Source organism: Perca fluviatilis, chromosome 11, assembly GCF_010015445.1.
Source record: "Perca fluviatilis chromosome 11, GENO_Pfluv_1.0, whole genome shotgun sequence".
Taxonomy (NCBI): domain Eukaryota; kingdom Metazoa; phylum Chordata; class Actinopteri; order Perciformes; family Percidae; genus Perca; species Perca fluviatilis.
Window position 1 is genome coordinate 29,664,171 of NC_053122.1, and position 26,189 is coordinate 29,690,359.

The window sequence follows — 26,189 nt, forward strand, 5'->3', positions numbered from 1 at the left end:
CTAGTGAAATCAACTCATTTGTCAATCAATGCGTTTACAGCACAGTGCCATGTTACACACACAACTGCTTTTTATAGTGTACTAAGGGAGTGGAGAGACACCAGATCATGAGATACTACTAGATCAGTGGTTCTCAACCTTTTTTGTGCCAGCGCCCCCCTATCCATTATCCAGGTCCCTAACGCCCCCCATCTAATATTATGTAGGCTTATTGCCCCGAATATTAATGATTACGCCCTATATAGGCCTATTATTGTTGTTACTATTGTTATCAAAAATAATCAATAAATCAAATCATTGAATGACAAACAACACATGTATTTGTTTCCCAGGTATCAAAAAAAGCCATGTGAATAGCAAAATTTACAAAAAATTTTTAAAATGCAACCATTTCACATTCAAATTAAATAACAGCAGCCAATCAGAACTACTAGATATGTAACATTCAAACTATAATTAGGGTATTATCAAAAGGCCTGCTGCATGGTATGAACCTCAGCACCTTTATAAGATGACTATAATTTGAATGTCCTTTTTTGGTTGTGAAGTGACCTTGGGTGTCATGAAAGGCGCTTTAAATAAAATGTATTATTATTATTATTATTACTACAAACACTAACAGTAGCCAATCAGAAACAGCTAGCAATTTAACATTCAATTCTATTTTTCATTCAAATCTAAATCTCTAATCGAATTGTTCCAACGGAAAACAAGGTTGCACTTATCAAGGGGTAAAAGCAGGATTACACGCACGCAAACACACACACACACACACACACACACACACACACACACACACACACACACACACACACAGAAAAAAGCATTTTGGTGATGACAAACGACTTGAAGAATGGAAATAAGTTTACAACCTTTGAAAGTTAGTGAGAGCCCTTTGTTGATGCTTAGAAGAGTATAGGTTTGCTATCGCCTGTCTTGCGAGTAAAACAGCAGAAAAACAACGTATGGAGAAACGCAACCCCACATTGCGCTGCGTTTTGATGAGGCGTGAGAGTCCCGTACAATAAACAGTGACATCACTGCCTCTATTGCTTCAACAAGAAAGTTTTTAAACACCAAACACAAGCCCTGAATTGCCCGGGAGTTTGGGGAACAGCTAAATGTTTGCCAAACAACAAAGCACAGTCGATATCTCTCGCTCGTCTCTTTTCTTTCTCTTTTTCTTCGTGAAATGAAGCTGCCTTCAGGTACAGTAGGAAACGTTGGGTTCTATAAAAGATCTGACGAAAAACTGTTACTGTGAAATATAAAGTCTACTTGTGCTACATTGGGGGGGTTAAAGAATACAACAGGACGTCGCACCACCCTGCGGCGATTGCTATTTTTTCTGAACGCAGCTTCACGCTGAAATACGGAGCTCATTTAAGACGATGCTCTGACGTCCCGTTTCCGTGAAGGCAGCACGGAGCTGCGCCAAACAATGATCCACCAGTTGCAGTGCCGTGAACTGGCAGGTTTTAATGTTGCAGAAAACTGTTTTTTGCAAGTGGTTTAAGTGTAAACATGTATTGTTATTGTGAATCTTTGGTTTAAACTAGCTTTCAAACAAACGCCCCCCAAGGGCACCTCAACGCCCCCCTTTCCAAAATATTACTTCCAACGCCCCCCATCATCTTCTGAATGCCCCCTGGGCATTTGTTAGGTGAGTAAATAAATTACACCAGACCTACATATTATGTGCTAGTTGAATTTCAACAAAGGTCCAAAATGTAAATATGACTTTGACACAGTAGGAAAGAGAGAAAGTCAGACAGGACTCACATGCAACAAGAGAGAGAGAGAGAGAGAGTATGTGTATTTCATGTTACATGTTACTGTTTCCCTTAATAATATGTTCTAATTGTTACAATAAAAACAATTGTTTATGCTGTTTTGCTTGTGCTTTGGCAACACTACCTACAGTCATGCTAAAAAAAGGCAACCTTGAATTGGAATTGAGAGAGAGAGAGCTCTTAAAAAAGACCATGCCTGTTATTTCCTCCCCAAAACATGAAAACACAACGCTTTTCATTTAGAAAACTAGCACTTCTTTGCTATTTTTTGTTGTTGTTGCAAAGTGTGCATTCATTCTTGTAGTTTGTTTTGAAACCATGACCAGATGATTTAGCTATCCCTTGTGCTGACATATGCTAGAGAACAGCTAGAAGTTAGTCTAGATAGCCTTGAGTTGTTAGGCTAGCTGCTGGCAGCTGTTTACAAAGTTGGGTTAAAAGAACACTTACCTTTCCTTTCACGAGAAACATCTTCTTCTTGTGAAGGGGCCATATTTTCCAGTCAAGGACGCAGCCCACAACAAAGTTCCGATTTGTAGGGTTGCACAATTATGGCCAAAATGATAATCACGATTATTTGTTGATTTTAATCAAAACAAATTTTATTGTCATATAGGCTAATTATTACTGCTTTTACATCCATATTGCGCTACATATACTATGAAGCAGTATGCCATTTCAGCTGTTGTGGGACAGCTTTCCACACATGCACATTTGTCATGAAAAGATACAGGCAACGCAATTTTCTGTTCACGTTAACGGCGCACGTTAAAATCCAGTGCCAATATGGCACCGGTGCCCGGTATCTACCGGACGAAATAGCAACGCAGATTACGGTGAACACTTTCAGAAAGCCATTAATCTTTGTCTAATGAAAGTTAGAAGGCATAGTTACCGAATAGCGGGCTAATGGACCATCGTTTCTATCTTAATGACCCTTCACTAATATCACCGAATGATACCAAAGGTCTACATTAGTATATATAGGCACTATAATTGCAAAGCGATCACTCAGAAGTTTATGTAAATAACACTTGCCTGCTGGCTTCTGCTCTCTGCTGTTGTTGTTGCTGGGAGAGCGAGTGCTTAGGGGCATCTACAAATTACAACACCGAAAAGAGATGCAACAAAATATTTTTTAATTTAACTTATTTTACTAAGAAAGTGCTGTAATATAACTAGCAGGAGACAAGTAATAATTGAGGTAAGTTTGGAGACACTACCTTGTTTAATCATTAAATTAATACATATTTTTGTTGTATCTCTTTTCGGTGTAGTAATTTATAGACGGCCCTAAGCACTCGTCTAACTGCAGGTAGCAGCAGCAGCAGCAACAGCAACAGAGAGCAGAAGAGAGCAGGCAAGTATTCATAAACTTCTGGTGTACTTACAAACTTTCCAATCCATCGTTTTATGAGAGCATAACCTATATATAATAGGGTAGACCTTTGGTATCATTTCGGCATTATTAGTGGGGTCATTTAAGAGATACAAACGGGTCCATTAGCCCCGCTAGCTACTCAGCGCCACTAACGCCCAGTGTTTATACCCAGGTGAAAAAAGCTTCTGGGGGGGTGTTTGGCTCGAGGTCATGGTGCAAAGGACCCTAGGGTAAATTACTCCGAAACATCACTTTAAATGTCTGTTAGAGGCAACAGAAACATTGCTGCATGTCACGCTAGTAAACACTAATAACACATTACACAGCAGGTAACGTTAGCCTACCATTAGCTAGCTACAGTAAACACTAATAACACGTTACACAGTAGGTAACGTTAGCCTACCATTAGCTAGCTACAATAAGCACTAATAACACGTTACACAGCAGGTAATGTTAGCCTACCATTAGCTAGCTACAGTAAACATTAACAACACGTTACACAGCAGGTAACGTTAGCCTACCATCAGCTAGCTACAGTAAACACTAATAACACGTTACACAGCAGGTAACGTTAGCCTACCATTAGCTAGCTACAGTAAACACTAATAACACTTTATACAGCAAGTAACGTTAGCTACAGTAGTAACTGGATTAAACACGGCTAAAATGCTGACAGCTAAACGGTATAGTGTGACTGTATTTCACTGTAGAGGATTCCAACAGCAGGACGTACAACAGTCTGCCGCTGAAGCTATGCGCTAACAGACACAAACTAGCACTGGTCACTGCTGTTGTCTGAAAAACAACACCGACGGGACAAAAATGTTGCGTTTACTGGTAAACTGGTAAACTTCGGGACCGACTTATGACCGACTGCTATCTGTTGTGGAATTTTCCTCACGTTACTCTGTCCTCTGTGACTGTCTACATCTAGAAACTAAGCTGCACGGTGCAGGGAACAACTCTGATTGGCTCATGGAGGCACGTGATCAGACAATGGTTTACGGAGCTTTGAAAAAAAAAAACTTTGATACAGAGCATTCTATGAACGGATTGAATCATTTTAAATATCGCTCGATCACGTGAATTTGATCGTGGGAAGCTAAAATCGTGATCGTTATTAAAATTAGATTAATTGTGCAGCCCAACCGATATGCCTCGGTACTCTTGTACGCTTTGAGGCTTTCACCAGTGTATGGCGACGGATTATGTATAATATATATATATATACACACAGTATCTCACAAAAGTGAGTACACCCCTCACATTTTAGTAAATATTTCATTATCTATCTATCTATAATAGCAGGAACGTCTGTCTGTCCGTCCGTCTGTCCCGCTGGGTGTTAAGCGCATATCTCTCGAACCGTTAGTCCGATGGATTTCAAACTTGACAGGTGTCTTGCTATGGGCATGAGTAAGTGCAGTGCCAAGTGTGACGTTGTTTGGATTATAAATGCAAAAGATATCGTTAAATATATAGGTAAACGAAGCACACATTGGCTTTTGCCGCTCTAGCCGCTGGCCACCCCCCCTCTGCTCACTGAGTGAGCAGTAAGCAGGACCAGAGACAGAGAGCAGCAGAGCTTTGGCAGCTAAAATGTGTGCAAAGTAGCACTACTTTGGACTGTCTTTGACTTTGAATAAACAAACGACAATTCACGAATTTAAGGATGTTTCCGAATCCCACACATGCAAAGCACAACCAGCTACAACAAGTGCAGACAGAGCGTGTGGTTGATGATCGCAGATACAGTACAGGCCAAAAGTTTGGACACACCTTCTCATTCAATGTGTTTCCTTTTTATTTTCATGACTATTTACATTGTAGATTCTCACTGAAGGCATCAAAACTATGAATGAACACATATGGAATTATGTACTTAACAAAAAAGTGTGAAATAACTGAAAACATGTCTTATATTTTAGATTCTTCAAAGTAGCCACCCTTTGCTTTTTTATTAATAAGGGGGAAAATTCCACTAATTAACCCTGACAAAGCACACCTGTGAAGTGAAAACCATTTCAGGTGACTACCTCATGAAGCTCATTGAGAGAACACCAAGGGTTTGCAGCGCTATCAAAAAAGCAAAGGGTGGCTACTTTGAGGAATCTAAAATATAAGACATGTTTTCAGTTATTTCACACTTTTTTGTTAAGTACATAATTCCATATGTGTTCATTCATAGTTTTGATGCCTTCAGTGAGAATCTACAATGTAAATAGTCATGAAAATAAAGAAACACATTGAATGAGAAGGTGTGTCCAAACTTTTGGCCTGTACTGTATATGTGCTGTTTAGCTCTCATAACGGGCAGGGTGGGTAACGCACTGCCATGAGTCTATGACGCTATTATCTGTTTACTCCACATTTTAATTGATATTTTAAGTGATATTTTGTGATTACATTTTGATTCTGCAATGTTCTCTGTCAGGTAAATATAGAAGCACAATGTCTTCCTCCACAGGTGCCGATTTATGTTTTCCTCCGTGGGTGCTCACGGGCGCATGCCCTTTAGCTACGGGATGATGGTGCGCTGTGGACGTCTACCAATACCTCCTTCACTTACCTCTAAACTTTTACCACCTAAATTCTACATCCCTGGTCCAGCTTAGGTGGCCATCCGAGGATACACAGAGACCTAGCCCCCCCCCCCCCTCCTCCTTTTACATTTCTTTCATTTTTAATCCTTTCAGCGCAGTTACTTTTATTTAGCCTTATCCTTGATTCCTTTTTTTCGCTCAGAACTAGACATAGCCTTCAAAATAGCCCTAAAATAACTTTGAGATTATTGATCCTAGATTTTTCTCTAAATTTTCCAACTTCTATTAATTTTTTTTCACCCCTTTTAAAAAAACTCACCCAATTGAACATGGGACACACGCCGGGATCTGACCAATCCCGGTGGGCCACACCCAGCGGAGAGTGTCTAGTTTGGAATGGCCGAAACACTTGATGATGCAGAGGTGCACTACTGACGATGTGTCCTAAAATTTAGGTTCTAAAATAGACCGATTTCAACTACCCCTTCTCTCAACACAATCAGGTCTTTCTCTGGGCGTGCACCCTTAGCCTTCCCGTCTTCCCTGGTTGTTCTGGCATCTCCCACTCTGTGTGAGCGCCGGCCAATTACGGGATTACGGTCGGCTATGGGCTTCTGATGGCTGTATGTCTTCCCCCCTGGTTGTACTACAATTATGGGATTGCAGAGGCCCCAGAAGATGCAACTACCGTTTGCGTTTCCACCTCCCTACTGGTTGTGGTTACACTGCAGACGCCTTCTCCTCTTTCTGTAGCATTCCTCTGATCCTCCCTACCACATAGGATCACGGATGTTACATACACTGTGCTCGGCCGATCCGCCCTGCATACTATCCTGCTTTCCTTTCATACCCACACGCACCCAAAAACGAGGACATTGTCGGACGGGTCTGAGCGCATACTGACAAGCGACGGCCAGTGCAATACCTTTGCTTCCCTATTCCAAACTGCTCGGTCCAATTCCGGGTGGCGGGTTGCATTGAGAGAGATTTTAACCACCCTAACCTAGCCAGAGCCTATCGGACAAGATAGCTCACCATGAGTTCAGTATGACAATGATCCAGCCAAACCACTATTCTAATTACTTTCTTTTCTACCGCAGATCAACCATGGCGGAAACCAAAATCCCTACCAACTTCCGAGAAAAAACCAAAGAAATGTCGAAACTGATAAAAGCCTACCATCATCTACGAAATATGGACCCCTCCGGAAGAACCCCAAGAAATATTAAGAGAACACAGGAACAACTGGTCCATACAATCACACCTGCCTTCACCAACACTAACCTTCTCAAAACTGGGAATGCCCTGAATTGGTCCCACACATCGATGCAGATATTATACGAACACTACCAAACAACAATAGAAGATATAGTAACCAAACTTTCAAAAGCCCCCAAAGAAGATTGGGAAAACTCCCTTAAAGTTGCCATTAAATGGGCTCAAAAAGATACCAAACACATATCCGAGATCACCATCGACGAAGCCTCGGCTCGCATTCTCGACCTTTTACACCCGGCTCAACCCACTACCTCGACATCCAGCCAAACCGAACCAGAACTAATCCCCAATATCCCGACCCAGTCTTAACCAGACCCCCCAAAATCAGTCCAGATACCCACCTCAGATAACCCTGTTCATTTGATGACCTCCCCACCCCAAAAGAAACAGAAAAAAGACGACACTGGAATTGATACCCAAACTGGACCAAAATCGACCCAAGAGACAGGTGAAAAGTCCCCACAATCATAAGTCCCCACAAATACTCTGGTCTCTCCACCCAAACACCTTCCAGATACCCTCTTCCAATCACACCCCCACCATGGTAATAAATACCGCAACTGGACCTTGGAACCCCGAAGATCATTCCTACTACTTGGCGACTCCAACATGTCCAGAATACCATTTATCAATCACACTCTACTACAAGTTGACTGCTTCCCGGGGGCCAATCTCAGCCACGCCTCCCACTTACTCAAAAATAACACATCCACAGATGACAGGGTACAAAAGGTTATCCTATCTTTTGGAATTAATAACAGAAAAATATCTAACAGAGCCCACTTCAAAAAAGACCTACAGGCTATGTTCACCGCGGCGGAAACCACGTTTCCAAATGCCACAATCAAGGTCCCCATACTTAACTATTCACAGGACCTTCCTGAGGGCACGAAAGAAAACATAGAAACGTTGAACTCACTAATCGCAGAAACTGGCCATCACATTCCTAAAATACAAACAGAAATGTTCTCCACTCTACCCGATGGCATCCATTGGTCCCCCCAAACAGGGATAGAGATCTTAAGGCACTGGAAGACTTTTTTAGTCTAGAAACCCCGCACGAAAAAGAGATCATTAACCAATCTCCACTTTCCAACTCACTGAGGCGCATACCAGCCTACTTAAAAAAGGCCTCTCATTTATCCCATCAACCAACCAATCTGACACTATGAGAAATGCAATGGGGGTAGATCTCTCTCAATACCACAGGAGACTTAAAATCCTCTCCTAATTTGGCCCGGGCGTGGCACCAATCAGAAAACCTTTTCAAACAGCCTCTACATGGGAACCAGAGACAGCTAAACTACCTACGCCAATCCTGGAATTAATAGATAGAGACCTCCAGACCTTAAAAACCCTAAAGCCCATCCAAAACGAACCTAACTTAACTGACGCTGAACAAAAGGCATTACTGGAACTTACAAAAAACCACAGTTTGGTATTAAAACCACCTGAAAAAGGTAGCGCACTAGTTGTAATGGATAGAACAGATTACATTAAAGAGGCACTACGTCAATTGACGGATACCAATTACTACATCCCGCTAACTCAGTCTATGAAAGACAATACTGCCACAGAGATAGCATAGATCCTTGAGACACTAGTGGCAAAACGACATCTAACCAAGGAACAGAGCAGATATCTGAGGGGGCAAGCACCCCATAGACCCAGACTATTTTACATGCTTCCAAAAATCCACAAACCACCAGAAAAATGGAAAAACAACATACCACCAGGTAGACCAATAGTCTCGGATTGTAGCAGCGAAAGCTATGGGGCCGCGGAATACCTTGATTTCTTTCTCACACCCCTTTCCAACAGACACCCGAGTTACTTAAAGGATACTGCAGATTTTATTGATAAACTCGGCCAAACAACAATAACAGAAAAATGCAAGCTCTTCACTATAGATGTAGGAAGCCTGTATACCAACATCAAGATTCTACTGGGTCTATCCGCAATAAAAAAATGGTTCCAAAAATACCCTGACCCAAATAGACCAGAGAAAGAACTACTTCAACTCTTAGAAATCAACCTGACTAAAAACGACTTTATTTTCGATGACAAAGTATATTTACAAATCAAAGGCACAGCAATGAGTAAGAAATTTGCCCCGGCATATGGTCAAGGTCAAGTTTATTTATAGAGCACATTTACAAGCAGTCCCTACTGCCCCAAAGTGCTGTACAGATACTAATACCGGTAACAGCATAAAAACATACTAATTAGCCAAAAAGAAAAAAGTAAAACCAACTGAAAACATAATATCCCAAAAACAATAATAATAATTAAAATGAATGTAAACATAATTACAGACAATATTAACAATGTCACAGCTCAGCTTGTGTTAAAAGCCATTTCAAAAAGATGAGTTTTTAAAAGTGATTTAAATGACTCAATAGAGCTAGCTGCTTTAATATTGAGGGGAAGAGCATTCCAGAGCTTAGGACCTGCAACTGAAAAAGCTCTGTCTCCTCTGGTTTTCAGTCTGGATCTAGGACAGTCCAAAAGAAGCTGGTCATTTGACCTAAGTGCTCTGACTGGGGTATGTAAAATCAACATATCAGCTAAATAAGAAGGTGCCAATCCATTTAAAGATTTAAAAACAAATAATAAAATCTTAAAATGGATTCTGAGAGCGACAGGCAACCAGTGGAGAGACGATAGTACTGGGGTAATGTGGTCATAGCGCTTTTTCCCTGTCAGGCGTGCAGCTGCATTTTGAACTAATTGCAATCGGCGAACAGAAGACTGGTCGAGGCCATAGTATAAAGAATTGCAGTAGTCCAGGCGATTTGTAATCAGGGCATGTACAACTTTTTCCAGTTGACTTTGGGGTAGGTACAACTTCACCTTCCCAAGAAGTCTAAACTGAAAGAAGCTTGTTTTTACTACTGAGCTAATTTGTTTATCCAGTTTAAACGAACTATCAATAATAACTCCAAAACTTTTTACACCCGGGCTGTAGTTATAGAGTAATGGGCCAAGAGCATTATTTAAATCTGAGATATCGGGTTCCCCAAAAGTTATAATTTCAGTTTTTCTGTCATTTAAGTGTAAGAAATTTAGTGACATCCAATCTTTTATTTCACATAGACAATTACTCAGTGCTTCAATAGAATTTGTTTTGGTATTTAAAGGTAGATAGATCTGGACGTCATCTGCAAATATTATATTTTTGGAAAATTGATCCCATGGGCAGCATATACAGTGAAAACAAGACTGGGCCTAAGATTGAGCCTTGGGGCACCCCGCTGTTAATCGGTGCTTTACTAGAGTAAAAAGGCCCAAGGTTTACAGAAAAAGATCTGTCTGTCAGATATGACCGGAACCACTTCAGAGCTGTGCCTTTGATGCCTGCACAGCACTCGAGTCTTAACAGTAAAATCTTGTGGTCAACTGTATCAAACGCAGCATGCAGATCTAAGGGCGTTTTCACACATGAAAGTCCGAACCAAGGTCCGGACCAAGGTTCATGTTTTTGTTACATTGTATACATTTGATCCGGTAAGTTTTGTTTCCACATATGATTTTGCTAGCGGACTAAAGTACTTTCCATGACATATCTACGCGTGTGCGTCACCACACGCAGCGTGTTGTGTCTCCCTTTGATTGGTGTGTAACGTGCGACGTCTGACGTTGACGTGTTGTCATTTTTGGCGGGTAGTCTTTTCCGGGTGAATGAAAATGAATGAGCAAATTCCGATCGCGTTATTATGGTATTACTACCAGCAGCAACAACGCCAGAAACAACTGCAAGTGCAGCACCAACTACAAGCACAGTACTTGCGAGAAATGTACATTCTCGTAGTGCAAAAAGTATATCGACGCCGACAGGAAAGGAGGCGAAGACTGCAAGCAATCCTGCGAGACTTGGCAACTTCATTTCTGGAGAGACCAGTGAGGTAAGTGATACCCATAGACAGTATATGTGTTATTATTACAATGACTGACACGGAAAGAGGGCAGGAAAAGATGATAATGACTGATAGTGATAATATGACTTTACATGGGTAATCCAAAACAGTAAAGAGTTGAAAAATAACGAATATAGGCCTTAAAGCAATGGAAAGCCATAGGGACATGCTATGTCTTTTATCCACCCTTTCCCTTATTGTATGACAATCATCAACTACTTACCAGTTAAAATGTAATGAACATAACCGCCCTATAAACAGGTTGTAAGTCTACACCATGTCATATTAGGCTATTAGAAACAAACAGTGAATACAATAGGCATTTACCTGCTTGTTGTATTAACAGAGCCTTATTGCATATGAATTTTATTTAGATGCTATTTTTTAATTATTACATAGGACCTAATAATGTCTGAATATAATGGTGTTTGTGTTTATTTACTTTTACAGGAATATCTGGGCCCAACCACGATGTCATGCTTGGTGGCAGCATGTATGTGACAACTGGACAGAAAGAGATTGGTTGCTCAATTTTAGAATGAGAAGAACCACCTTCCATATTCTCTGTGACAGTCTTCGTCTAAAGCTGACTCGACAGGATACAACATACCGCCAGGCAGTGCCTGTGGAGCTGCGCGTGGCTATATGCTTGTGGAGGCTGGCCACCAATCTCGAGCTCCGATCTCTTTCTCACCTCTTTGGTGTGGGATTGTCGAGTGCTTGTATGTTCACCCAACAAGTTGTTGCTGCCATCAACGACACCCTAAAGCCAGAATACCTACACACACCTTCAGCTGCAGAATTTGAAGAAATAGTCAAAGGATTCAACAACAGATGGGGGTTCCCATAGTGTGCTGGCGCTGTGGATGGCACTCATGTTTGCATTCGGGCACCACCTCACAACCCAGCTGACTACTACAACCGCAAAGGCTTCTACTCCGTAATCCTGCAAGGTGTTGTGGACAACAGCATGAAGTTTTGGGATGTCAACATCGGCTGGCCTGGGAGGGTTCATGATGCCCGTGTATTCGCAAACTCCTCCCTTACGAACGAGGGCAGAATGGAACACTCATGCCAAGGTGGCGAGAAACCATTCAGGATGTGGATGTACCCCTTATGATACTAGGAGATGCAGCGTATCCATTGCTACCATGGCTAATGAAGGCATATCCGGAAGGCAGAGGGATAACACCAGAACAAACCGCTTTCAACTACCGCTTAAGTCAAACCAGAATGACCGTGGAGAGAGCTTTTGGACGCCTGAAAGGAAGATGGAGGTGTCTATTAAAAAGATGCGATGTTCATGTCACTTTAATCAGTGACATTATCTTTGCCTGCTGTATCCTTCACAATTTCTGTGAAAGCCACAATGAAGAGTACCTTGGCAATGAAGACAATAATGATGCAAGACCGAGACCAGACCCTGAAGACCCAGTCATTGGTGGTGGGGCAAATATTAGGGATGCATTGTGTGCTCATTTTTTAACTCTGTAGGTAAAACAGAGCGATTGCTTGGATTAAAAGTTCAGTAATTACATGTAAATGTGGTTGAGTAAAAGGAGATGACACACCGTTCAAACTTGTTCAAACAAATTTGTTATAGAAAAACAATTACATTTATTGACACTGGTCAAATATTTTGTCATTTTGTATGAAAAAAACAATGACATGTATTTAAAGAATACACTTTTCTTTCAAAACATTAGCACCAAACATGTCATACTCTGAAAAAACACAAGCCTGACAATAACATTGCACTTTTTTTCTGAACTTTAGCACCAAACATGAAAAATGCAAGTCTGACAGAAATTAACAATGAGAATATGGCTCATATACTTTCTTCATAACTGTTATTATTTTTCAGCACCTCACTAACAGACTTAAAATATAACTTAGCATCAAATACAACATAAAACAATTAAAGTGCTGGGTAATAATAAAAATTACAACTGAAAAAATTGCTGGTTTTCATTGCTTGGTTCACCACTATCATTTTGATACAGGGTGTATGGGGCCTGAGCAAAGGGGTTTGTAGGTTGGGCCTGGGTAGCTGGGTGTGGAGACCGCCGTGCAGCCCAGTCACTGGGAGCTGGAAGAGGTGAATGAGGTTGATGATGTGGATGCATAGGACTCCAGGATGTTGCATTGTGTGGAGCTTGGCTTTGGTTTTTTCCTTGCATGAATGTCTGCATTACATTCATAAACATCGTGTTTGTGGCTGCCTGCTGCTCCATTAGCATCCTGAAGCGCCTCTCCTCTTACTCCTGCATTTTTAGCATCCACCTTTCCAGAGTGGCATCCTCTTTCTCCTGCCTACGGTCTTCTGCTTGGTTGAAGTTTTCTTGAAACCTCTTGTACATCTCCATTCCAGTATCTTTGCCCCTCCTCTTTCTCCTACTGCAAGGAGTTTTTTTGCCTGGCTCATTTCCCTCTATATTGGTGATAACAGGGTTTTCTCCTGCAAAATGAATTAGAACATATTTAGAATTTAGAACAGAATTATAAATGTATGCATAAGATTGATAGCCAATAGCTTACTATTGCCACTAATCTACAATATAATACGAGATATCATTATGATTAATAGATAGCTCATTCGTTGTTTTGAACATTTCATATGTAGCCTACCTAAATTCATATTGTTTAGTGTAGGCTATAGTGTTTAGGCTAGTCAATTTTGTTGAAATAATGATGACTAAAAAATATGTTGACAGTCACATCTACTAGCTTACTCACCACTTTCTGAAGTGTTTTCAGTCCCACTGGACGCAGTTTCATTTGAGGATGTGGAAGACTCCAGTACCTTAATTGGTGAGCTTGTTGGACGAGTGCCAAGAATAGTATCCATCTCGTCGTAGAAAGCAAAAGTGTCCTTTGCATTCGTTGACGCACCGCTTTTTCTGATGGCATCGCGTACCTTTATGTTCTGTTGCCGCAGTTTCTTCACCTTTAGATGACATTGCTCTGCCGTTCGCTCATACCCTCTCTCTTTCATCCGCTCAGAAAACAATTTGTACATGTTGGCATTTTTGTGAGTGTTTTCTAATTGACTTTTTATGTTTTCGTCTGACCAAATTGAAATTAAATATCGAATCTCCTCCTCTGCCCATGTACTTCCACGACTCATTTTTTCTTGTTGTAGCGGGATTTTGTTTTGTTTCCGTTTTTTTTCTTCTTCTTCAATGGTACGTAGTTGCTTAACTTCCTGTAATAGTTCCGAAAGTCCGAACCATCCATAAAGTGTGTTCATACTGCAAACGGACCGGACCGTGGTTCAGTTTGGTCCGGACCGAGACCACCTCTTTTGAGCGGACCAAAATTTGGTCTTTTGATCCGGACCGTGGTCCGAGGCACCTTTCACCCATGCAATTTTGGTTCGGACTAAACTGAAAAGTCCAAAAGTCCGGACCTAATGAGGTATGTGTGAAAACACCCTAAAAGCACTAACACAGCAGAGCTACCATTATCAGAAATTAAAAGGAGATCATTAAATACTTTTAAAACAGCTGTTTCTGTACTGTGACAAGATTTAAAACCAGACTGGAATTTTTCAAAGATATTGTTTGATTTGAGATGCAGTAAAAGTTGCGTATAAACCACTTTTTCTAGAATTTTAGATAAAAAAGGCAGCTTGGAAACTGGCCTGTAATTGGACAAAACAGAAGAGTCCAAATTGTGTTTTTTTAGGAGGGGTTGTACAATGGCCTTTTTAAAAGCTGCTGGTACAGATCCAGTTGAAAAAGTTGAATATTTATCATATTTAAAATATAAAGTCCAATAGTGTCAAAAACATCTTTAAAAAGCTTTGCAGGAAGGCTGTCCAATGAACAGACCGAAGGTCTTAAACATTGGACCGTCTTTAACAAATCAGAAAAAGATATTGGCATAAAATTTTCAAAGATGACTGAACATAACGGTATGATGCTGGGATCTGGTTCAGTACAACATGTTAATGCCCGAATATTGGACACCTTATCAGTGAAAAGTTTACAGAATCTGTCACACAGAATGGCACTAGGAATAATGCCAGTATGTTCAGGAGGATTGATTATCCTATTTAATACATTAAAAAGGACATGAGGTTTATGACAGTTATTTTGCACGAGGTTTGACATATACTGAGTCTTTGCCGCTTTAACAGCGACCTGGTAGTTAGACAAACAGTTTCTTAAAATCCCCAGAGAAATATGAAGCTTGTCTTTCCTCTATTTCCTCTCAGCACGTCTACATTCCCTTCTGAGAGCACGAGTAGTCAAGGATTTCCGTACACGTGGAGTCAAATAAAATAACCATCTCCTCAATGTCCTCAAATGAAGAAGTGTCTAGGGACATTACTGGAGAGGTGTCAAACGCTGCAGCAAATAGTGAGGACGTAGAAGGATTAATCAAACGCTGCTGACGCATGGGGAAGCACGACTTGCTTTGAGAGCACGGCAAAGAAACAGTAAACAGAACTGGCATATGGTCAGAGATACCTGCATCTGAAATGTCCTTTATGGACAAATTTAAACCGTGTGACAAGACCAGGTCCAGAAAATGACCCTTGTTATGAGTCGGGCTGTTCACAGACTGAGTAAGGTTAAAAAGAGTCCAAAATGTTTAAAAAATCCTTGACCAAAGGCTTAGAAACACAACAAACATGAATATTAAAATCACCATTTACTTTCCTCCGCGGAGCGGCACTGGATGTAAGTTGCAGGTACGCAAGTGTAGGAGGGGGTGCATCCGAGGACTGATTCCCATAAATAACACTCTTTATACAGACAGCATGTTGATCGCGAATAGCAAAAAGTGTTTGGCGATCATACACAAACAGAGCTGAGACATTTCGGTAACTTAAACTAATAAGAGCAAACAATAAACCAAACAAAACAGGGAGACGCTGCGCCGTGCACACTGCTGGCGCCATCTTGAGAGTGTCCACATGAGAGTGTGGACATATGTTGGCATATGCCAACATTTATATGGCAGACTGGGAAGATACTGTCTTCCCCAAATGTGATAAGAAACCACTAATATATTATCGGTATCTGGACGACATCTTTGGGATTTGGACGCACGCAGATGAGGACTTCACTGAGTTTGTTCAAACCCTCAACGAACATCATACTTCAATCCAACTTGACCCTACTCTACACGACCTTGAAGTCCATTTCTTGGATGTAACAGTAATACAAGGGATCCAACTTTTTGAACACAGCGAAACTTGACACCAAAGTATATTTCAAGCCCACAGATGCACATCCTCTACTGCACAAACACAGCTTCCACCCAAAACATGTTTTCAAGGGGATTTACAAATTTCAACTGATCAGGTTTAATAGAATCTGCAGTAACCCCCAAGATGAGCATGAGGCAATCCATACCCTTAACAAAAAACTGAGACAGAGAGGATACCAAAGGTCCTTCCTCAGGGGTATTCAAAAACAAGTTACTTTGAAGGTGCTACAAAAACAAAAAAACAACCAAGAACAAATAAACAAAAAGGAGAATCTTATCCCTTTGATATCCCTCTTCTCCAACTATATGGTTACAGCGAACCAACTCCTTAAGCAAAATTTCTCGAAACACTTTCCCAGGCTACTCTGGCTCAAAATTGTAAGATTATTTCTGCTTACAAAAAGAACCCAAACCTACAAAACGTGCTGGTTAGGGCCAAGCTACATCGCCCAGGAAACAAAACCACAACCACTGGGGATAAATCAGTTAAGAATCTGAAAACCAAAGCAAGGATAACTTTACTGAGACCCCCAACTTTAACACTCACCAACTGTGTTTACTTGATAACCTGCAAAAAATGTCCTCAAAAGTACGTTGGCCATACCTCCAAATCAATGGACAACAGAAGATCCCAATACGTGGACAGATTTGCCAACAACTTGGAACCATTCACTTACCTGACAAGCCACTTTCAGGAACACGGACCTGGAAACTTCGTCATCCAAGGATTGGAACATGACCCAACCTGGACCTTCCCTCAAAGGAACAGAACAAAACAGAAATGGATTACTAGACTGGGCACTACTTACCCTTTTGGACTGAATGAAGAAGGGGATACTGTTTTACAATGAACTTTCTACCAAGTTCTCTTCAAAAGTAGATACCTAAATGTTTATTCATATTATTGTAAATATTTACATATGTTCAATTATTGTTCTTCATTCTTGTTTCTCATTGTTTAAAAAGAGAAAAAATAAAAACAAGGACTGGAAAATGATGATATTTGGAAAATTATTCCAGGCATTTGATGCAGGAGTACATCCATTTCAGATTCCCATCCTTTCTTTAAAAAGAATTACAAAAAGTTTCGATTCCTACCGACTCTCCTCCCCGCCCCTGACAATAGGTGGTGTGGGAGTGAGAGTGTACAGCCCGATCCGGCAGGGGGAGTAGAGAGGTCGGATCAGACCCTCTTCTCCCTAACTCTTCTACTCCTACCAAACCTCAGTATTTCCAATCCTTAACCTACCTTTCTACTTACTCTCCTCCCCGCCCCTTTTATAAGGTGGTGTGGGAGTGAGAGTGTACAGCCCGAACCGGCAGGGGGAGCTGAGAGGTCGTACCAGACCCTCTTCTCCCTAACTCTTATACTCCTACACAAACCTCAATAGTTACCTTTTTTATAAATAATTCCAACCCTTTACCTACCCTTTCCTGCTGACTCTCCTCCCCGCCCCTTTTATTAGGGGATGTGGGAGTGAGAGTGTACAGCCCGAACCGGCGGGGGAGCGGAGGTCGGACCAGACCCTCTTCTCCCTAACTCTTCTACTCCTGCATAAACCTCAATAGTCTAGCCCTATACCCCCTTCCTAAACCCAACCTTAAAACCCCTAAATCCTAACCCTAACCCAACTTTTAACCACTAACCTTAAACCCTAACCCATAACCTAACCCCCCTCCTAAACCCAGCCCTAACACCTTAACCCTAACCCTGACCTTGACCACACCCACCTTTGACTGCACCCCCTCAACGTCTCTCACTTACTTTCAACGCTCTATTTTCACGACTCTAAAACTAACCCTAACCCTTACAGCAGAGTTGGTTTTAATCCGGGGCAGGCCCTGCAGCACACAACCATCAATGTGGTTTATGCAATTAGGTGCAGGGCCTGCCACAAACTGTATGTGGGGGAGACAAGAAATGCACTATACTTAAGAATTAAACAACACCAGTATGTTTTAAATAAGGGCGATGGCACAACTGTTTTATATGCACATTTTAAACTCCATGGTTCTGAAAATGTTCAAAGCATGGGCCTGGAGAGTAACAAGGCCTGGACCACGGCTCAGCGTCGGGCAGCGGAGAGGAAGTGGATCCATCTTTTAAAAACCATAGACCCTACGGGTCTAAATGAAAAATATTAAAATGGATCCACTTCTCTTTTCAACCCAAGTTTTACAGGGTATTTTTAGAAATATTTCCTCCCACTGCTCTGGTCTCTCTCCTCTCTCTCCCCAGGTTTTATCTGGACCTCCTCTGTAGCGCATTATACCTGACCTTTCTTTTCCTTTCCTGCTTTTTCCATCTTTTTCTATTTTAAATGACTTTTTATTGTTTATGGTTAATAACTATTTATTGTAAAACAATTTTTATTATTTAATTTACTTTATTTTAAATTTTTTTTATATATATTTAATTCCTTTATGGCAGTTTTTTTTTTCCATTTTTACTATTCTTCCCTTTCGGGGGTTTTAATCTATTCCTACAGAGGAGGTCCTACCCAATACCTTGGCTTTATTTATTTTAATAAATATTTTGAAGATGCCTTGGTTGTCCTTTTATAACTTTTATTCTGTCTTACTTACATTTTAAGAATTTTATTGGATTTTTTGTCTGTCTCTAATATATAATCTATATTTATTTATTATTATTTTTTTACGAATTGAATTACTTTCCTCAAGATTTTAGCATAACTATACACATGCCATTGGTTTTATGCATTTTTTACTAACAGTTTGGTTTTATTTATATGATGTATTTTAAATTGTTATTTATTGTGTGGCACTTTTTTATTTACTTATTTTTTTACTTCTTAAAGCACTTTTAACATAGCACTTATTATTAACCCTGAATGGTATGTGTATGGATATTTTTAACCTCAAGAGCAAGTAACGCAGACAGTATAAATAACATGGTTTTAAGATTATAATATTTTATATGGGGACACCAGGCTTTTTATAATTTTATTTATCACACGACTGTGTTTTTTTTATATATATTTATTTAAAATATTTTTAATTTAAATGTTTATAATCTTCCGGGAGAGACAACGGAGTTGTTGTGGAGTTGACCTTTTATTCAAAGTTTTAAATTCCCGCTGTCCTTCCTTTGCAGTGGTTTTAACCTCCTTTTAATATCAAAACACCCCCCCTTTTAACAGCCCGTCATTTTTTTTAACCGAACCTGGTTTTTTAAGGAGTTTTTTAAAGTGTTTTTATTCACACCAGTGGTCCCCCTGTGCCCGTGCCCTCGCAGCACCCATCCTGGGTGTTGCGTTTTAACCCAAACCTAACCCTAACCTTGACCATCTTGACCCCACCCCCCTATATCCATTACTTTATTTTCAGACCCCACAAACTATAACCCCCCTTAAAACTAAGTCTGAACTCACCCTCTACATAAGAAACCTTAAGATAACGGTTAGAAATTAATAAAAATTATAAAACTAATAAACTCTTGACATTTTAGGTTTTTTTTACAATTACCATCCCACTGCATTTTAGATTTCAACTTTGCTTTTTCAGTTTCCTTTTTCTTTTTTAAATTCAATTATGGCAATATTTTTCCTATTAGCGTAGTAAAATAATATTTTTAATTTGATCTTGCTTCGTTTTCTGTTTGGACTTTCAATTTGAATTATGAATAAATATATCCTCCATACTGGAGAGTCCTTTCTTAAGATTATTTTTAATGTTCAGGCTCCAACTTTGAGATGTATTCAGGCGCTACTTTTTTGTGGCTTCATAGAATCTTTCTCTCCCTCTTCTTCCTCGTTTTTCAGTAAATGTTTCTTCTTATCCTGGAAAATGTAAGACTACAAACTATGACTTATCAAGTTGACACAAAGTTAAAGAAGGTAAAGTCAGCTTATAAGACTTTGGAAACGTGTAATTATGATAGAAAGACAATATACAAGTTAAACATTTAAAGATTAAAATTCAGTCTGTGTGATGTTAACTAGGTCAAATATATTTATTGTATTCTCCACATAACATACTAAAACATTTCATTTCACAATGACCAAAATGTACATCCTAACAAACACATGAAGGCACTTTGAATATTGAAGTATCTGCTGATGTACTTGTTGACAAGATAATGAAATGTGACAAGATACTAAAATAACTTGTATCTTATACAATCTTGATATCTTGATGGACTGTAAGAAATCATCAGACACGTAATAACAAAAAATGCTCATAAGTCAATGTGAAAATAGAAAATAAACAAATAAATTACCCATTTTCTAGTATAGACATTCTCTTGAATTAACGACACCCCTTCTTTCCTCCACAACCATCCTTTTAACCGTACCTTGAGATTTGTTAAAGAGGCTGCCTTCACAACATAATGACAAAGAACACAGGTCATAACTAAACCAATGAGACAGGACTAGACCCCCCCTGTGATGTGACCAGATGCACACATTTCCCCCTCCCACCCATAAACATTTATACATTCATTCAACAACTAATAGATCAAAGTATGTATAACATATTGCAGTTTATTTCTTAATTTTTTTCAGCCAAAGCAGTGAACCTCGTTTGTTTCTATATGCTAACAGGTCACTTTACTGCAGCGCAGATAACCAGGCTTCAGATTATCCCATACAGAGCTGGAAATGATATTCACTTGGAAATTATGTGTCCACATGAGAATATTCATGTTGCTTTTGTGAAGATTTAAATTGTATCAGCAATATATTTATCGTCCCTAGTTTTCTGTCTGGTGGCTTTGGTTGCAGAGTTATGGACGGTCTTTCATTTCACAGATCCAGTTGAGTAGAGTGGAACAGCTTAGATCATTCCAGCTGTTTTCTGAATCAAACTTCTTTATTTTCACACAGTTCTCCTTTTTGTCACCGTTAGGCTCCCCGGAAACCCAGTAGCTGAAAATAATAGCTTTTATCAGAGAAAACAACCCAAGAAGCACAAGATAGGGATTTAGTTTGAATGGACCAGATTAAACAAAATGTGTGAACCTTTTGGTCAGTGGAGTCCCATCCACCCATTTCCACATCCCCTCTGTCTCTGAGTCAGTCAGGCCAATCCACATGATCTTCGTAAATTTTATTGTGAAATCCTTGTTTAAAAAAGAGAGTCACAAACTTTAAACAATATAACAGAATCTTTACAACATTCACACCTATTGAACTAATTTCAACATATCACCCGCTGCATTGACCTTTACATTCATTCAACATTTGTATTCTTTATTCTAAACTACGTCTGACACACACACACACACACACACACACACACACACACACACACACACGCGTACCTGTTCTTCTTTGCTGTTGATAATCACCAGGTCTGCACCCTTTTGACGACAGTCATCTCTACTCTCTTGCCAGTTTTTCTTGATAGAAGAAATGTAGTACAAACTACCGCTGAAATACTCCCATCCTTTTTGAGCTTAGTGAAAACAGAAAGAACCCAAATGACATCAAAATAAACAAATATTTTTCATTGGACTTTCATTGGGAAAACAAAAGCGCAATATATTATTTGGGGGAAAAATAAAAATGACTGTAAAGTCAACAAATGTAAATGTGACAGTAGTCATTTTTATCTAACCTTTATTTATCCAGGTAAGTCGATTGACAACATATTCTCATTTGCAACGACGACCTGTCACATTCACACAGTTCCACATTCATACCTGGAAGCTGCCCAGTACAACCACAGTCTGATCTGCTGGCCACTGAGCAGCTCCACTGGAGCGGTTGGGGTTGAGGGACTTGCTCTTGAACCTTCCGGTCCCGAGCTCGCTTCTTTAACCTTTGCATTTGGCCAGTTTTATGAATTATATGTGAGCAAAACTGTTTACATCCACAAAGAAAATATATATAAATTCTTGAAATCTATTGCACCATTCATTCTGTAGCTCGTAGGCTTCTTGCTTTTGGACTTATACTATAACTTACTAATGGAAGAATGCAAATGGAAGGAACATATTTGAAATGCAGTACATTGTTTGTGACGGACTACATCTCTTGACATTCACTGCATAATGATACTGAGAAGCACACTCTTTAATGTGCTGTTGAGTTATCGTAATTTGGAAGGGCATGAAGATGATTTTGTTTCTCATTCACTCGAAACGGGAACTCTATTTACATGTTGTATATCCGTCTTCTTCCCAGTAAAACATCAAAGTTCCACAAAAGTGATCAAAAAACAATCTTTTCATACATGTATATGAGTGTTTCCCATACATATGCAGACCCACCCAGGTAGATTAAGTCCTAATTAAAAAAATTTTCCCCCATTTAACAATGTATTTTTTATAATATAATATGTATTTATTTCAGACTCACAAGTATGTTCATAGCAGGAAATACACAAAAGAAATATCTAATATATATATTAAGAATTTGTGTGCAAGCTGTCATGCCAGTGTTTTTCAGACCCAAAAGAAATCTTGCAGGGTCGGGCGGTTTGAACATTTATGCGGTAGGGAGCGGGCAGTCCAAAAAAAAAACAGTGTTTAGGAGCTCTTCTCCTGGTCAGTGCTTTAACCCACTGTTCATAGGTTGGCCTAGCTTGTTTTCATAAGTTCATCTGAAAAGCACACAGAGCATCCAGTTGGACACCATCCAAAACGCTTTATTAACACTCCTATTTCTGTCTCTCTCATTTATTTCATGAACTGGAAAGAAACTTTGGGAGAATCATAATATTTTCCGGGAACTTTACATGTAAAATAATCACTTGCATTTACCCATTATTGGACTTGCACACTTCTAGATCCAAACTCTGATTATTGAATTATTCATCACACTTACCTAAGTTATTCAGCTTCCTGTTCAGGTCATCTCTCTCCTCAGTCAGGTTTTTGAAACCAGCCTCAACATCTGAAACAGAATTCTCTACGAATGTTAGCGTAGCACAAGTTCTCTTTAGATAACAGAGTATCAGAAACTGCTGAATGTGACTGCTGTAAAGAAAATACAAGTGTGGATTACGATGTAGCACTTTGTTACTATTCATTAAGGAATCTACACTCATAAAAAGAATTTATTATTTAATCTGCATTGCACTTTATAGTTTAAATAATCAGTTGTTTCCTCTTCATCTAAAACTAGGGCTGGGGGATATGGAGAAAATCTAGTATCACAATATTTTTGACCAAATACCTCGATATCGATATTGCAGCAATATTTTGGTACTTTCACAAAATATTTACACAATGAGAGTTTTGATAAATAATCATCAGTAAGATGGATTTAAAGAGTAAGTGGGTAAAGGCGGATAACAGAACAGCTGGAACAGTCTGGTAAGTTCAGAAAACACTTATACCATTTTACGATAACCAAAATCTAAGACGCTATCTAGTCTCATATAACGATATCAATAAAATATTGATATATTTCCCTATCTAATACCGTATCATTAGCTCTCTTACAACTGCATCATTGATCATTAGTGATCCTGAGAAGATGTATTTTTGAATCAGAAACTGCTGTGTCATTGAATGTTACTGCATAGTAAAGAAACTACAAGTGTGGATTACGATGTCGCACTTTGTTACCATTCATCAAGTGATCTTTACTTATAAAAAAAGATTTTATAATTGAATCTGCGTAGTAGCCAGTTGCACTTCATAGTCTAAAATTATCTGGGGTCTCATTTATAAACGTGGCGTACGCACAACACGGGGCAGAAAACGTGCGTACGCCACTTCCTACGCAAAGGTTGTGATTTATAAAAAACAACCTTGACGGGAGAATGTGCGGTCCTCCACGCAAATCTGACCCATGCGTACGCACATTTTGGAGACAAAATAGGAATTGGCGACGCAGATGGTGAGGTGGTGAACTGAAGTCAGACTGCAGAAAGTAAATTGGAATAATTTTTTCACTCCATATCATCCACGTTACCATGAAGATTAAATACAGCAGTGTTATTTGCGCTTGTACTATAACTGTTCCATAAACTCAAATCTTAAATAAAAATTTGTTCTTAATATTTGATCGGCACTGTCTCGCTGTCACACCGAGGAGGAGATGGCCCGACAGCATGGAATACAGGATAGTATAAAATACCCTACCATTAGATAACGGCAGAACACAGTGTAAATAACTAAATATCTATCTTTAAAACTATGCATATATCATCAAATGTCAAAGTCTGAAAATACAGCCGTTAAGCTCTCGCTCAATCTTTACCCTTAATGTCCTCGTTATCGGTCCGAACTTTAAAACTGTTCATAATAAAACCTTCATGAAGAAAAGTGTTTGCCTATTACACTTTTTTTCGTCTTCAGATTGTATCTCAGCATCAACCACTAGTTGATGCTGTGTTGGCAAGGTGTTAACAATCACAAATTGTTGTAAACATAAATACTGCGGTGACCCCAGTGCGTAATGCTGCATGATGGCACTGCTGGCCATGCAGGAGGACTAACCCCAATGGAAGAATCAGGTGAAAAAGAGACTTCAGGGACCATGACGATGACTGGCTAATTTGCCGATTTAGATTCCCTAAAGCTGAGCTCTTGGATCTATGCACTGGATTGGGTCCAGTAGAGAGGACAACACGCCAGAACCGTGCCATCCCGGTCCAAATACAGGTCCTCGCCATTCTGGGGGCAACCGGCTGTTTCCAGAGGGAAATGGCTGACAGCTAAGTGTTGTTTTTTATAAATATTATATATAATCTTCAACTTTATCACTAAGGCTTGTTTGGATATAATATATAGTTCTGTTAAATCTTGTACGTCTGGTATATCGAAGTGCCGTAATGCCTGCCGTTTTGGACGTATTATTAATATATGTAGTCTATAGATCAGGTTTCCCTACACTGTGCAAGAACAGGCCGAAATTATAACTCAATTTGCAGCAATTCCTGAACGTCTGAGAAGTTTTTAGCTTTTTCTCCACCAGTCATCATGATTTGGTGTAACAACTGCCAGGGTCATTCATACACTGATCAGCATTCACGAGGTGCTTTGCATTGACTGTTTATGGTTAAAAATGGGCGTGCACAGGGCGAGATAAGAGGCTGATCCACGTACGCACACTTGTAGGTAATCTGTTATTTATAAAGGGAACATTTCTTACAGGTGTGCGTACACATGGTTTTATAAATCTGACTTTTTTTCGGCGTATGCCATTTTAGGCTTTTGGGCATACGTACACTTATAGTAAAGATCCTACGCTACGTTTTATAAATGAGACCCCTGATCAAGTCAAACCACCAACAGTGGATTATCATATCAATCCTAATCTCGCGTTGCCAGACCTATCTCTAAAGCGCTGTGGAGGAAGGTCTGACCCCTCCACACATACACTACACGTAGGAAAAAATATACGGCTAGGGGTTGTTAGTAGTAATAACCCCCCCACCTACGTACGTGACGTGCCCGCGCTTTGGAATCAAGGATATTATTTTGATTTTTATTTTTTTTACTTTTTTTTTTTTTTTTCAAGTTGCGGGGGCAGATTAGGCGTATAGTCGAAGTTGCGTGCACCACTCAAGGAGGGGGGGTGACGTAGTAAAATAATAAAATCAATAGTCCCCGGTTTGTTTGTCCCAATGAATGGAAGGGAGATCCGTGCAAAGCATAGCCGTGCCTGTATGGAGTGATCTGCCAGAGTTTGTTGAAGTTTTTAAATCATGTATTCCTGTAAGGCAGTTTGGTGGGGGAGTCTTTGTGCTCGCTGCCGGAGTGCGTGATGACGTCGTCGTTGCGGGGTGCATCTACGAAGGCGTGAAGGTAATATATTTAGATTTATGTGAAAGGTGTTAAAAAAGTGGTGTTAGCCTATGATTAAAGGGGTGAAGAGGTGGAGGTAGGGTTAGAGTGACAGCTTGTCACACAGGGAGTGGTTTGTCCGCTTTTTAAAGAAACGCTGTTCTCGACCTACCTGGCCTCTTTTCCCTGACGTTTTTAGCTAGCATTTGTTAGCTAGCTAGCTTCTCCTTCGTTTTTCCTTCGCCCTTCAAACCAGACCAATGGCGTTTTGTTTGTTTTCTAACTTCGTTTGGTGGAGAAAAGCAAGAGGAAGACGTTCGCTTGCGTCATGTCTACAAAGGGTGAGTAAATTTA

General features: G+C 39.9%; 1 protein-coding gene across 1 annotated transcript; it reads right to left on the bottom strand.

Annotated features, from left to right (window-relative positions):
* Window positions 1-20,879: 20,879 nt before the first annotated feature.
* Window positions 20,880-26,165, bottom strand: LOC120567685 (CD209 antigen-like protein D). The gene is made up of 5 exons (XM_039814654.1): window positions 26,120-26,165; window positions 22,924-22,992; window positions 21,417-21,550; window positions 21,115-21,215; window positions 20,880-21,021 (listed from the first exon to the last, which is right to left on the bottom strand). The coding sequence occupies exons 1-5, from the start codon at window positions 26,163-26,165 to the stop codon at window positions 20,880-20,882; spliced, it is 492 nt and encodes a 163-aa protein (XP_039670588.1).
* Between the last annotated feature and the right edge of the window lie 24 nt (window positions 26,166-26,189).

Coding starts and splice junctions, on each gene's coding strand:
- LOC120567685 (XM_039814654.1), bottom strand. CDS start 26,165: ATGACGCAAGCGAACGTCTTCCTCTTGCTTTTCTCCACCAAACGAA. Junction 21,216..21,416: donor TCAACAGCAAAGAAGAACAG/GTACGCGTGTGT, acceptor TTTTTAAACAAG/GATTTCACAATAAAATTTAC. Junction 21,022..21,114: donor GGGACTCCACTGACCAAAAG/GTTCACACATTT, acceptor TATTATTTTCAG/CTACTGGGTTTCCGGGGAGC.